Genomic DNA, 15647 nt, shown 5'->3' with positions numbered 1-15647 from the left:
TATGGAATCAAAAGCTTATTTAAAAAGATCACTGTAACAACATAAACTGATGAACAAAAGCAGATCCAGGGACAGAGAAGCATCGATCAGATGGTCAAACCTCAGAGGGAAGGCAGGGGAGGATGGGGGGAAGGGGGAGAGATCAACCAAAGGACTTGTATGCAGGCCTATAGGCCTAACCAATGGACACGGACACCAGGGGGGTGAGGGTATGAGCAGGGGGTTGGGGGGCAATGGGGGGATAAGGACACATATGTAATATCTTAATCAATAAAGAAAGAAAACAACTGATAACTATAAAAAAAGTATCACTGTAAAGGAACACGTTGATAAGATAGTGGAGATAGGATTCGTTCGTCTGGTAACAGCAGTCGTCTAAACACGTACTTTTTCTGGCATAAAATCATAGCTTTAGGATGACTTTCTTACTTACCAGAAATCACTCAGAATGTTAATAAAAACTGGCTAAAACTTAAAAGGAGGCTTTAAAAGGTTAAGTATGGTTCTCACCTTCTTTTTAAAATCAATGTTTAAGGCCATGGCCATAGGGATTGGGAGTTGGTGGTGAAGCAGGTTGATGATAATCTCTGTCAATATCTCCTCTCTCTCTCTCTCTCTCTCTCTCTCTCTCTCTCTCTCTCTCTCTCTCTCTCACACACACACACACACTCACACACACACACACACACACTCTAAATTATATGAAAAAATAAAAGTCTGTGAAAATTTATTGCTAAGCCACAGCATCATACAGTTGTCTAATCCAGAAGGAATATTTAAAAAATAATTTATACTCTTTTATAATGTGTCCCAATGTCCCTTTTTTGTTTGGCCTTATGCTTCTGCTTCCTTCTAGTCCTATTGTCTTGTCATTCTTTTACTCTTTGCCATTTCTTTGTTGTTGTTGTTGTTAATCCTCGCTCAATATTTTTCCATTGATTTTTAGGGAGAGTATAAGAGAGAGGGAAAGATAGAGAGAAACATCGATGTGAGAGAAACACATCGATTGGTTGCCTCCTGCACAAACCCCGACCAGGGCCCAGACCGGGGAGGAGCCTGCAACCAAGGTATTTGCCTTTGACCAGAGTCGAACCTGGGACCCTTTGGTCCACAGGCCGATGCTCTCTCCACTGAGCAAAACCGGCTAGGGCGACCCTTTGCCATTTCTTAGACTCAGTTACTTTTCCCAAATTTTGACATCCAGAAATCCTTTCAGATGAGACCACCAATTCATGCTTCCCAAAACCTCTACTCATAAATTAGAATTGAAAGTAGGTGCAATCATCATGCTACTGAGAAATCTTACTAGTGAATGGGGTCTTTGTAATGGTACTAGATTTATTATCAAATGATTGCGACCTAACATTATCGAAGCTGAAGTATTAACTAACAGGGTCTGCAGAGGGAGAGGTTGTTCTGAATCCAAGAATTGATTTGTCTCTGTCTGACACTGGCCTCTCATTTAAATTAATTCGAAGACGGTTTCCCGTGATGCCAGCATTTGTGATGACTATTAATAAATCACAAGGACAAACTCTAGACAGAGTAGGAATATTCCTATCTGAACCCGTTTTCAGACGTAGTCAGTTATATGTTGCTTTCTTTTGAGTTCAAAGAGCGTGTGACGTTCAAGTTAAAGTTGTAAATACTTCATCACAAGGGAAATTAGCCAAGCACTCTGAAAGTGTTTTCACTCTTAATGTGGTATACAGAGAGATATTAGAATAAGTTTAATCACTTTATCAGTCATTGTTTGCATCACTGTTGTTTTTATATCATGTCTTTGTTGTTTTTATATCTGTCTTTGTTGTTGTTATATCATGTTGTCATTATTTATTTATTAATCAATTTATATATTATTTTCATATGCATTTTACTAATTTTCTTTCATCTCTGACACTTCTACTATAGAGAAAGGGCGAATAGCAATATTAAAATATCTCTTCTAATTAATTTCCTTTCAATGTGGATGAATTCGTGCACCGGGCCACTAGTAAATTTATAAACTTTAAATTTATAAGTCTTTGTATTACTAGTTAGTCTGGAGCTACATGTGACTTTGTTCATCTGCTGGAAATTAATATTTTCTTCTTTTGGGGAGGGGATTAGAACTTGAATTTAATGTAGAAGCAGTAGTAAGTTGGCCCTGTTTTCTATGAGAGCAGAGCAGTGCAGATCTGTCCTGCCAGCTGACCCCTTGTTCTCTAGACAGATACCAGGGAGAATTACTATTGCAACTGAAAACAAGTGGGGATTTTAATGGAGGGAATGGAATGAAATTTAGATGACAATAATTGCAACACTATCTAAACGGTTCAGTCAAATTAGCTGTTTGGTCATGTAGACAACTCATCTAATTGCCTGAAATTTGCTTATTTGCATACAGAGCCTGAATATTTTTTATTCTTGTTGTTGTTAATCCTCACCCAAGGATATTTTTCCATTGATTTTTAGGGAGAGACAGAGAGAAACATCGGTGTGAGAGAAACACATCAATTGGTTGCCTCCTGCACGAGCCCTGACCAGGGCCCCGGCTGGGGAGGAGACTGCAACCGAGGTACGTGCCCTTGACCGGAATCAAACCTGGGACCCTTTTGTCTGCAGGCCGACGCTCTATCCACTGAGCCAACCAGTTAGGCCCTGAATATTTTTTCAAGCTTCAGTTTTTGATGTATGCCAACTTGTAACCAATTTTAACGATTTAATTCTGGCAGATTACCCTGACCACTGAATTAGCATTACTTCTCTCTGCACTTTTCACTGTTACACTCGCTCTTTTTTGACTACCATTTTCTTTAGTCCAATTGTAAACATTGTTCAGTATTTATTTTGCAGCGGAGTAGATCATACAAGATACCAAATGCCTAAGAGAAGCCTCTTCTCCCCACTTGTGCTTCTTCTGGTGATAGCAGTGTGTTTTTTTGTTTTCAAAGGTGTCCCATCACTGTATGGCAGACTGTTCCGTTAGCTGTCTCCTCTACCTGCCAAACCCTCAGGTCTGCTTCCTCATGGGAACTGAATATAGGATTTCTCCTGATTTCATTGAAAATGGTCAGCCTTTTAGCGCTGCCATATTGTTTTGACAGGAAAACAACCAAGTTGTATTATTAAACTTTCTTTTCCATTTTTCTTTCTCTGTATGGATAAATTTGATACTACTTATTATCTAAACTTTGAGAGAACTACTCAAAACAAATTTCAGCTAGTCCCAAAAGAATCATGGTAATTTAAGCCACTGGTAATTAGAAAGATTTTAAAATGCCACTAAAAACATTATCAAAATTTGCATTTATTGCAGCTAACTCTTGAGAGGAAAGGGCAAAAACAATTGCAGAAAAAAAAAAGAATTAGATTTTGGAAGAACTTGGGAAGCAGAAATGTTCTTAAGTTAAGTGAGGTGACCTTTTGAGCTTTCACACAGAGACAACTCGAGTTAAAACTCTACCTACTATCAACCTGACCGTGGCTCAGTGATTGAGCCTTGACCTATGAACCAGGAGGTCAGGGTTCGATTCCCAGTCAGGACACATACCTGGGTTGTGGACTCCATCCTCGGTGTGGGGTGTGCAGGAGCCAGCCGATCCATGATTCCCTCTCATTATTGATGTTTCTATCTCTCTGTCTCCCTTCCTCTCTGAAATCAATAAGAATATATATTTTTAAAATAGAAAAAAAAATGCAAAAAAAAAAAAATACTTTCCTTCACAGTCCATATCTCTAATTGACTATTATTCTGCAGTGAGAGTAAAAAAGCGAAAACAAATGACCACTGTAAGTTAAATTCCCATTGAATAAATGAATAATGAACCCAAATGGGCAAAACATTTTCTTGCTGATGCTGGTAGGGATTATTATCTATGAAGCAGATCGACTCAACTTAGTGAATGTGAATGCCCTCTACTTTTCCTGAGGGTGTTCACATAATTTATTGTCAAAACAGAGACGCTTTAGAATGTGAAAAGTGGCGCTATTAATAATTACATGAAGGGAACAGGCATAACCTGAGATTGTACTGGTCAAATGTCGCCTGAAATGCCTTTCCATCCTTCCACGAGTATTTAAGGGCTACCCACTGTAGAAGGACTAGATCACGGCTCCCCTAAGAATGGTCTTTGGAGTATTTCAGCCTTCCTCTTTTTTTTTTTTTAATCCTCACCCGAGGATATTTTCCATTGATTTTTAGGGAGAGTGGAAGAGAGAGGGAGAGACAGAGAGAAACATCAATGTGAGAGAAACACATTGATTGGTTGCCTCCTGCTGGAGCCCCCACCAGGGCCCGGGCCAGGGAGGAGCCTGCAACCTAGGTACATGCCCTTGAGTGGAAAAAACCCAGGACCCTTCAGTCCTCAGGCCAATGTTCTATCCACTGAGCCACATCGGCTAGGGCCAGCCTTCCTTTATCTGAATTATTAAGGCATCTGTGGTGCAAGCATGTCAGAACCAGGGATGTTTTATGTACCTCAGAGAAAGAATGCTGTGCTGCTATTTGATGTGTATTTGTTCTCTCTTACCGATTAGAATGTAACTTTCTTGAGCACAAGGCCTGGTTTCCGTGAAGCCCCGAGGCCATTGCAATGCCCAAAGTGAAAAGAGAAAATTCTTGTGGAACAGTTGACTTACCTGCATAGTAACATTCCTCTCTATGGCTGTGACTGAAAGTATGGGTGCTGTCACTAAAAAACAAATGCAACTAGTTATTTAAACACCTTTCTCCTGGGTGTTTATAAACTTAAACAGTTGAAAGGGTTAAAATTAAGCCAGAGACAGCGAATCGTGTCCTGAGTACCCATTTAATTACCAGATGTTTGAAAGTGTTTACCCAGATGTAGATATTTTAACTACAACCAGTCTTTTTTAAAAATATTTTTATTTATTTATTTATTTATTTATTTATTTATTTATTTATTTATTTTATTGCTTACAATATTACAAAGGGTATTACATATGTGTCCCTTTTTTCCCCCCGCCCTTGACAATCGCCTGGCCTCCCCTACCCCCCAGTGTCTTATGTCCATTGGTTATGCTTATATGCATGCACACAAGTCCTTCGGTTGATCTCTTACCCCCCTCCCTCCTGCCCCCCACCCGACAATCTGTTTGAGGCTGCTCTGCCTCTGTATCTATTATTTACAACCAGTCTTTAAAGGAGTATTTTATCACTGAAAGGGTCATTTGAAAATATCTTCATTGTAGCATTCTGAGTAAAATATAATGAATTTTCACTATTTATTAAAAAGGTAAAACAGATACTTTTCTAGTTATAAAATTAATATATGCTCACTATAAAAACCCCTCATAGAATATAGAAAAGGTGAAGACAAAACTAAAAACCACCCATCATGCTTTATTTTAGAGATATTTACTTAGATTATTTTGGCATATTTTTCTGCAGTTTTCTATTGTATTTATATACTATATTAATGTATCCATGTGTATATATGTGGTTGGCAATCTCTACTATTGCCCCCGAATGATCCCTGCCTCTGGAATCCACAACCTTCTGTAACTCCCTCCCTGTGAGTATAATCAATAGAATACGGCAACTTTGAGGGCTGTCACTTCCATTATTAGGGCGCAAAAGGCTGTGAATGTTGACTTGCCAGGAGACCCTCTGTCGAAGCAAGTGGGCATGTTAGAGAGGCTCACACAGCAAGGCATGATGGCAGCCTCTAGCCAACAGCCAGCATGAAAATCAAGCCCTCAGTCTTTTTTTTTTTTTTAAATATATTTTATTGATTCTTTACAGAGAGGAAGAGAGAGAGATAGAGAGTTAGAAACATCGATGAGAGAGAAACATCGATCAGCTGCCTCCTGCACATCACATCCCCCACTGGGGAAGTGCCCGTAACCCAGGTACATGCCCTTGACCGGAATCGAACCCGGGACTTTTCAGTCCGCAGGCCGACGCTCTATCCACTGAGCCAAACCGGTTTCGGCCAGCCCTCAGTCTTTTCAATGAGCTGAGTCCTGCCGACAACTGCAGGACGGAGCTTGCAAGCATATCCTTCCCCAGTTGAGGGTCAAGATAAGGCTCCGGCCGCAGAGGACACCTTGACCTCAGCCTTGTGAGGCCCCGAGCCGGAGGACCCAGATAAGCTGTGCTGGATCCCCGACCCACGCAATCTGTGTGTGTGTTGTTTAAGCTGCTTCGTTTTGAGGTAATTTGTTATACAGCAACAGATCACTAATGCAATTAGAGAACGTCTCATTTAGAGTTTTATAGCATTTTCACAGAACATTCTCCTATAAACATTTCCTGTCTTTAAAAATTACTAAAAATGGCCTGGCTGGCGTGGTTGAGCATTGACCGATGAACCAGGAAGTCAAGGTTCGATTCCCGGTCAGGGCACATGCCCAGGTTGTGGGCTTGACCCCTTTAGGGGGCGTGCAGGAGGCAGCCGGTCCGTGATTCTCTCTCATCAGTATGTTTCTAACCCTCTCTCCTGATCCCTTCCTCTCTGAGATCAATACAGAATATTTTTAAAAAATGATTAAAAATGTGATTTTTTTTTATGGCTGCCAAGAAAAACATAGTAAGGATATACCATACTTTAATTATTCTTATATGGTTGGATATTTAGATTTCTTATTACTGTCTACTATAAATAATCATATATCTATCTTTCACTACACATTTTATTATTCCACTAGGAGTCATTGTTAAAAGAGGAATCAATGAGTCCAAGTTTATGAATCATGTTAAGGATTTAGGAATATTGCCAAATTACTTTCTAGAAAGATTAGGCCATTTAACATGCCTCCCAGTATTTTACTTGCCAAGTATTTCACTGAATAGTTAAAAATTTTTTTAGCCAACTTGAGAAATAGTATCTCTTTGTTATTTTAATATTTTTAATTTTAATTTTTATGTCTCATTATATCTTTACATGACTATTAGTTGGTTAAAGCTTACTGAACATTTAAATAAAAATAATTAGCCAAGTATATAGCTTAAACTACTAGATCTACAGGTAAATATATAAATGTATGTTTTTAAGTCAATATTTATCAACTGCTCCATGCATGCTTTACAAATACTAACTTATTTTTCAAATATATTTTTTTATTGATTTCAGAGAAGACGGGAAAGAGAGATAGAAACATCAATGATGAGAGAGAATCATAGATCAGCCGCCTCCTACACACCCCACACTGGGGATCAAGCTCACAACCCGGGCATGTCCCCTGATGGGGAATCAAACTGTGACCTCCTGGTTCATAGGTCAATGCTCAACCACTGAGCCACACCGGCCGGGCGATATCAACATTTTTGATCCTCATAATAACACCAAGTCAGCTGCCACTGTAATCCCCATTTTACTAAAAATAGACTAAGACTCACTTGCAGAGGGCGGCACAGATAGAGAAAGCATGTTTTAAACTACGTCTAGCAATAGAGGTGTCTTCACTTGGGTTGTTACAGCAAAATACCATAGACTGGGTGTCTTGCAGATGCTGCTTTCTTGCTATGTCTTCACATGGCAGAGCGCTCTGGCCCCCCCCCGCCCCCCCCCGCCCCCCCCCCTACGCTCCTGACTTCATCGAATCCTCATTACTTCCCAAAGGCTCCACCTCCAAATACCATCACACTGGTGTCCGGTGTTCAAACTTCCTGCTGAATTTTAATGTACCACATAGAAGTAGAAATTAGATCTAAAATTTTCACACTGTGATCATTTAGGTAGGATCTGTGGGAGTTAGATTTAGGTCAATTAAAAATGCACTTTTCTGCCCTAATCGGTTTGGCTCAGTGGATAGAGCGTCAGCCTGCGGACTCAAGGGTCCCAGGTTTGATTCCGGTCAAGGGCACGTACCTTGGTTGCAGGCACATCCCCAGTAGGGAGTGTGCAGGAGGCAGCTGATCGATGTTTCTCTCTCATTGATGTTTCTAACTCTCTATCCCTCTCCCTTCCTCTCTGTAAAAAATCAATAAAATATATAGTTTTTAAAAAATGCACTTTTCTGAAGGAAAATAAAGAAGACAAATAATTCCAAGTGCCGAATTTAGAAAGTTAATGTTCAAATCAAATTGGAGCTTTGCCAGTTGTCAGTTAAGCTATGTTTGGGGCATTTCAATTCTCTGCCTCCAAGAACAGGTTTTTTTAAAAAAAAAATTAATTGAATTTATTGGGGTGACATCTGTTAATAAAATTATGTAGGTTTTAAGTGTATAATTCTATGATCCATCATCTGTATATTGTGTTGTGTGTTCACCACCCAAAGTCAAGTCTCCGTCTATCACCATTTATCTCCCTTTTACTCTCTTCTACCTCCCCACCCCCTCTCCCTCTGGTCATCGCCATGCTGTTGTCTCTGCCTATGAGGTTTTCTTTTCAATTAAAGATATTTAGTGTTGACATTATTGCAGGTGTCTCCCTTTGCCCCCTCCCCCTCCCTTGGCCTTTACCCAACTATTGTCTGTGCCCATGGGGTCCGCATATACGTTCTTTATCCCTTCACTGTCTTTACCCAGCACTCCCACCCCCCTCACCGCGGGCACTGGCCGGTCTGGTGCATGTATCCATGCTTCTGGTTCCATTTTGTTTGTCAGTTTATTTTGTTCATTAGAGTCCACATAATAGTGAGATCATGTGGTATATATGTGTTTTGCCCAATCCCTTCACCCTTTTCACCCGCCCCCCCCCCCAAACTCCCTCCCCTCTGGACAGCTGTCAGTCTGTTCTCTGTATCTATGAGTCTGTTTCTGTTTTGTTAGTTTATTTTGTTCATTTGATCCCACATAAGTGACATCCAATGGTAGTTGTCTTTCTCTGATTGGCTTATTTCAAGTACCATAATAATGTCCAGGTCCATCAAGCAGAGGCAAGTTTTAATAAGTCATAAGTCACGGAAATAGTAATACTGAAGGCTTTCCTTATGTATTATTTATTATACTGGGAAATGAAATACACCTCTCCAATAGTCATCACTCTAAATCACACTTCAACAATTAAGCAGAAAGCAGAAGAGAATTTTTTTAAACTCATTTTTATTTCTTAACCTGATATTTGCAAATCTGTGTCCAGCAGCAAACATCTACATGTCGTAAGTATCCCCAAACTTCACTAATACATAAGAATAGTGCTTCACTTCCAGGTAAAATATTAAATATGAAACATTTTTCACTATTGAAGGAATTTTTACTAAAACAAGAATTTCAAAATGGAACCACAGTAAAGAATGAACAAATCTAAAGAAATACTTTAACTTTTTGGATGTTGCTGAACATTCTCTTAGAGTCCATAACACATCAACTTGTTTTTGATATTTTACTATTTTTGTGTGTGTCTTTTGTTGTTTTTAAGTCAATAAGTCATCTAGGTCTAGCATTGCTTGCTAGACCTGGCCTTGGCTCAGTACAGAATGTTCAAAATAATGTTGAAAATTTTCCATTTTGCAAGTTTTCTATAACATTGATGTTTTTTTGAGGTTCAGATGTTCTTGTTTAGTGAAGCAGGAGTTTCTTCCAGGGGGAGGGGGGGGGTTTCCTGATCGGTTTTACAGTTGGAACCCCGGGGGCACCAACAGTGGCTTCCTCTCGCCTTGTTGGGCCTGGCAGGCTTCCAGGACAGCGACAGCTTCGTCCACTTTAGAACAGAGCGACTCTGGCGACTCTAGCAGAAGCAGAAGTTCCGAGTTATCCATCTCTAACACCATGCCCGTGATCTTACTGGCAAGGGTAGGCTGTAAGGCTTGAATCAAAGGGAACAGCCACTCGCCCAGCATCTTCTTTTGGTCTTCGGGAGAGGCCGACGCCAGCGTGGAAGTAATCAGGCACTTCCCACTTTGCTCACGGGCCACGGGTGGCTTCGCGGCTGCGTGTGGCTGGGCGCCCAGCAGTTGAGGATTGCAGACGCCTGGGTTGTATTTATACCGCAGAGCAGAGCGGGCAGCGGTGCGGGGACTCGCTGTGGGTGTTGATGTGCTAGCCACACACTCTGGCTGTGCCCAGATGGCTTGCAGAAGAGGCGAAGAAACTGGTGCCCTGGGACCCCAAATGGCCAGGTCAATATCATAGGGTAGATTGTAGGATAGAGGAGGTTGGGCAGCCTCATCAGCATCCCAAGGACTCGGTGTTGGTTGAGCAGCTTGGCTAGGATAATCCGCAGCCTGTAGGGCAGCTGAATCCTCAGCCTGTGGGGCAGCTGAATCCGCAGCCTGGGGGGCAGCTGCCATCAAGCCATCTGGAGATGCTGGCTGGGAGGGGCTGGTGTCCGGTGTGGGTGGAGATTTGGCCGGGGTAGCTTTCTTCTTCCCGAGGTGGCTAGCGAAGTAAGCTCGCCGCTCTTGTTTGTACCGAGCGAAAGACACATACAATGGCTTGGCGGACAACACTTTCCCATGCATCTCGGCTACTGCTTTTTCGGCTTCCTCCGGGGAGGAGAAGCACACGAAACCAATCCCCTTCCTGCGGCCACCTTTCACTATAACCTTTGCGCTGGTGATGGTGCCAAACGGGGCAAACATTTTACGTAGGCGCTCATCATCGGTACTTTCGGCCAGGTTTTTCACAAAGAGGTTAATGCCGTGGTATTTGGTGTTGCGATTTCGCTTCATCTCTTCCAATTTCTGCTGCACTTCTGCCTCCCTCTCCTTCTTTTTCTGAGCTGGAGAAACGTAAATCTTTCTCCCCCCGAACTCCTTCCCATTCAGCTCCTCGATAGCTTTCTTGGCGTCTGCATGGCGCTCAAAGCGGATGAATCCGAAACCTTTGGATTTGCCATTGTCATCGGTCATGATTTTCACACTCGAGAGGGGCCCAAACTGGCTAAAGATCTCTAAAAGGCACTCGTTGTTCATGTCGTCCCGGAAATTCTTGACGTACACATTGGTGAACTGCTCCATCTTAGCTCTGCGCTCCTCCTCCCGTTGGTTCGGGCGCTTGAACGGGCCCACGAACAACTTGCGCTCCTTGATCAGTGCGCCATTCATCTCTTGAATCGCCTTGTCGGCCGCTTCCCGGGTCTGGAAATGGACAAATCCATGACCCTTGGGCCCGTTCTCATCCGAAATCACTTTGCAGGACAGGATGGTCCCGAAAGCAGCAAACAGGTTGTACAGCTCTTTATTGTCAATGGACGTGTCCAGGTGATTGATGAAGATGTTGCCCACGCCGCTTCTGCGAAGCGAGGGGTCCCGCTGGCACCACATGATGCGCACGGGCTTGCCGTGGACGGTGTCGAAGTTCATGGTGTTCAGGGCGTGGCCCGCATCCTCCGGCCGGTGGAAGTTCACGTACCCGTAGCCCAGCGAGTGGGAGCTGAGGGCGTCGCGGCACACGCGGATGGACAGGATGGGCCCAGCCGCGCTGAACTTCTCGTAGAGCATCGCCTCAGTCACCTCGGGGTGCAGGTCCCCCACGTACAGCGAGGCCGAGGGGAAGCCCGGCATGCCGGGGCTCTCCTCGTCTGCCTGCCAGGTCGCCATGGGCCTTGACCTTGTTGCTAGAGACGGCGAGCAGGGCCAGTGACGACGAAAGGGCGACGGCGACGGAAAGGGCAGCGACGGCGAGCGCGGAGGGACAAAAATGTTCCAGAGTCTCAACCGACGCAACGGTCAAGGCCATAGAACGTCGGACCTGACTGACTTCCGGTCGGGTGGGGCCAATGGCCGCCAAGCGGCTGTGGTTCCTTCTTACAGCTACTGCGGGGTTAAGATATGTCTCGGCCCTGGCTGCTTCACTGGGTTATTATTTTATAATATTATTTTATAAAATAACCACTGGGTTATTTTGTAAAATAACCACTAGGTGGTTATTTTATAAAAAGGAAGAAAAAAGTCTCTGATGGATGAGAGGCAATTTGTTTTGGTGAAACATTTTTTTTAAAATGTATTTTATTGATTTTTTACAGAGAGGAAGGGAGAGGGATAGAGAGTTAGAAACATCGATGAGAGAGAAACATCGATCAGCTGCCTCCTGCACATCTCCTACTGGGGATGTGCCCGCAACCAGGGTACATGCCCTTGACCGGAACCGAACCTGAGACACTTCCGGTCCGCAGGCCGACGCTCTATCCACTGAGCCAAACCGGTTAGGGCCATTTTGTGTTTTTAAAAAAAGATTTAAAAACATAAATGTGCCAAGTTACTTCTCTCAGGACACACTCCCAACACCAGAAGAATCCCTCCGTGGCCCTTACAGAATCCTACCCAGTTCCTTCTGTACTTCTCACATCCTCCCTCCAAACTGGAACTAGTAATATATTGAAATGTTGTCATTTCTAATATATTTTTAACATATTTTATTAATTTTACAGTGAGGAAGGGAAAGGGATAGAGAGTTAGAAACATCCATGAGAGGGACAGAGTTAGAAACATCAATCGGCTGCCTCCTGCACGCCCCCTACTGGGAATGGAGCCTGCAACTCTAGGTATATGCCCTTGACCACAATCCAACCCGGGACCCTTCAGTCCGCGGGCTGAGGCTGTATCCACTGAATTAAACCAGGTAGGGCAAAATGTTGTCATTTCAAAAATGTTATATAAATGGAATTAGACACTATGTAACCTTCTTGGATTGCTTTTTTGAAACTCAGTATAATTCTCTGGAGAGTCATACAAATTAATGCATGTATCAATAATGTGTTTCTTTTCTTTTCTTTTTTTTTTAATGTGTTTCTTTTGATTGCTGAGTATTACTCCATGGTATGTGTGTGTAACACAGTTTCTTTAACCATGCATCTTGACTATCGTGGTGAATGCATGAACCTACACATATAATTTAATTGCATAAAACAAAATACACACACAGTGAAATGAGTGTACGTAAAACCAGGGATATCTGAGTAAGATCAGTGAATTGCATCAATGTCAGTATCTGGGTTGTGATATTATTCTATAGTTTTGCAAGTTGTTGGGGAAAACTGGGTAAAAGGGTAGACTCATCTCTATTATTTCTTACAATTACATGTGAATCTATAACTGCCTCAATAAAAATTTCAAGAAAAAAGAATACATGTGTGTTCCGAGCCTGGAACCCACACTCTGTACGCTCAGCACTAACCACCCACGCGAAGGGGCTAAGTATTAACCTTTTATACCTTTACCATTGGATCATCAGAAGAACATCAAGTACTCCCAACTCATTAAAGGACTGCAGTGAATATTCAAACAACAGCTTGCTTTACACCACGAGCCACTGAACTATGGCCCGTGGGGCAACTTTAGCCTTTCGTGCCTTTTTTACAGCCTGCTAACTCAGAACTGTCTTATATTTTTAAACGGTTGTTAAAAATCAAAAGAAGAATATTTTTTTCCTTTTTAAAATTGAATTTATTGGGGAGACATTAGTTCACGAACCCATACAGGTTTCAAGTGTACAATTCCACGAAACATCGTCTGCACACTGCGTCGCGTGCCAAAAATTGGAAAATCTCTCGGGGGGGAAGAAAAGACTATCTGATGGCATGTGAAAATTACATGAAATTGACATCTTAGTGTCCATAAATGAGTTTTATTGGAGCACACGCACACCCATTTCTCTATCTATTGTCTCTGGCTGCTTCCATGCTCCAACACAAGGGTTGAATAGTTTGTAACAGACCGTATGGCCCTCAAAGCCTAAAAGAGCTACGACTCCATCCTTTACAGGAAATGTTTGCTGACCCCTGCTCTAGACTTCTGTGCCTCTCTCTGCCCACATTTTGCGATGTTTTAAAATAATGCTAGAACACACGCAACATGGAGAACCGTGAGATGGTAAAAAGAAACTTCATTTTATCTGTTTAGGGGAGAGATGATCACAGTTCATCTTGAGAAGCAGTTTGCTTCAAGACATAATGCTGCGACACAGACATAGAGCAAGGTCTTTTATCTGTGCACGTTGGAAGCGGTCACAGATTTCCAAGAGCCCACAGTTTCTGAAGCTCTCTCTATGCCCTCTTTATTTTATCTCTTTCCAGCATTTTAACACCACTGCCTGGCGGTCCAGTGAGTTCTTTCATCGTTATTTCATTTCATCCTCTCAGTAACCCTCCAAATGAAGTTTTAGTGATGAGGAATGGGCCCCGAAAGATGATGTTATTGGCCTAACATTGCACTCCAGGATCTACACCATCATTCATCCAACTTCTAAGCCTTCCTCAGGGTATTTTGTCTTACTGCCAACCATAGGAATAGCATCATTAATGTGGGACAGGAATCTTTCCCTAGCTCATTGATTCGTTTCTACTAACTTTTCCTCTACCAATCCAAATAAATACAGAGCCATATCTATGCATTCATCACCTTTCCATCCATCCATCCATCCATCCATTAAACATCACATGTTTATTGAGCACCTAGTTTGTGCCAGCTAACTACACTAGGCTTAGGCATACAATTGTGAACAGAATAGATATGGTCCTTGCCTTCATAAAGGCTACAGTCCTTTTCTACCTGGAATTTGATGTCTTTACAATTCACTATCAGCCCTTTTGGAAGTCACTTAAATTGAACTTCTTGGATGAATGTTCTGCTTTTACAAATAGTCTGAATAGTGGAATGAAGATGTTATAATTTGATTGTTGAATTGAAGGATGAAAAACACAAGAGATGTCCCCTAGCCGGTTTGGCTCAATGGATTGAGCGTCAGCCTGCGGACTGAAGGGTCCTGGGTTCCATGCCCGTCAAGGGCACATGCTCAGGTTGTGGGCTTGATCCCGTTGGGGCGGGGGGGGGGGGCACAGGAGGCAGCTGATCAATGATTCTCTCTCATCATTGATGCTTTTTATCTCTCTCTCTCCCTCCCTCTCTGAAATCAATAAAAATATTTAAAAAATACAAGAGATGTTAGCTTATTAACGACTAAATGTAACACTTTACATAAATATTTCCCTCAGAGCTACTAAACACATGCCAAATTCTACTAACAGTAATGTATAAATCAGTGGTTCTCAACCTTCCTCATGCCGCGACCCTTTAATACAGTTCCTCATGTTGTGGTGACCCCCAATTTCATTGTTACAAATTGAACATAATTAAAGCATAGTGATTAATCACAAAAACAATATGTAATTACATATGTGTTTTCCGATGGTCTTAGGCGACCCCTGTGAAAGGAGTTGCGACCCACAGGTTGAGAACCGCTGGTATAAATATACATAGCGATATAAAATATTTGGTTACACATTTTTCTCCATCCGATCCCGAAAGATGTTCATCTCTTGCTGATGCTGGGAGAACAGAAGCTGGCGGGGGTAATTAACAGCGTTGACCTCCAGGCTGAACACACACCCACACTGGTTGGGGGAGCTTTGGCTTCTTTCCAAAGGACGTTGCTGGTGGAACTTGGAAGTGCCATGTGGCTGCGGGGAGTTGGACTCCGGTAGTAGTTACTGGGGAGGCTCTGGAACTTTTCCTTCCAGACGGCTGGCTGGTTCTCAAAGATCGCCTTTAAGAATTGTGTTGTGTAAGTTAAGAGCAGAAGCTATTATTAGCTGTGTGTTGGTGGTGAAGACATGAGGTCAGATTTGGCAGGGGCTCTTCAGGGTGTGTGAAGGGGAACCTCAGCCCAGCCCCCCCCCCCCCCCAGGCCACCAGGTGCCTCGGGGAGCAGCTTCCTGGGCACGGGAGTGGCTCTGCCCTCCAGTTTGTGGGAGGATGTGCTTTCATAATGGCATCTGCCTCGGGGAGCTAGGAGTGATGTGTAGTAAAGTTCTTTTTCAGAA

The 15647-nt window shown here is 42.7% G+C and overlaps 2 protein-coding genes across 3 annotated transcripts in view; one reads left to right on the top strand and one right to left on the bottom strand.

The window, feature by feature from the left end:
- The window catches only part of ARHGAP6 (Rho GTPase activating protein 6), a gene marked incomplete at its 5' end in the record, with an annotated part of 507844 nt that overhangs the window by 18084 nt on the left and 474113 nt on the right, over positions 1-15647 (top strand). The gene's annotated exons all lie outside the window — the stretch shown is intronic.
- On the bottom strand, positions 9499-11427 carry LOC308510918 (polyadenylate-binding protein 4-like; the record flags this gene model as incomplete). The annotated part of the gene is made up of 1 exon (XM_081080989.1): positions 9499-11427. One exon carries the CDS (start codon positions 11425-11427, stop codon positions 9499-9501), a length of 1929 nt encoding a protein of 642 aa, XP_080937115.1.

Source organism: Myotis nattereri (genome assembly GCF_964212035.1).
Source record: "Myotis nattereri genome assembly, chromosome: X".
Classification (NCBI taxonomy): domain Eukaryota; kingdom Metazoa; phylum Chordata; class Mammalia; order Chiroptera; family Vespertilionidae; genus Myotis; species Myotis nattereri.
Note: the sequence above shows the minus strand (reverse complement) of the source record. Positions and strands in the feature narration are given on the sequence as shown.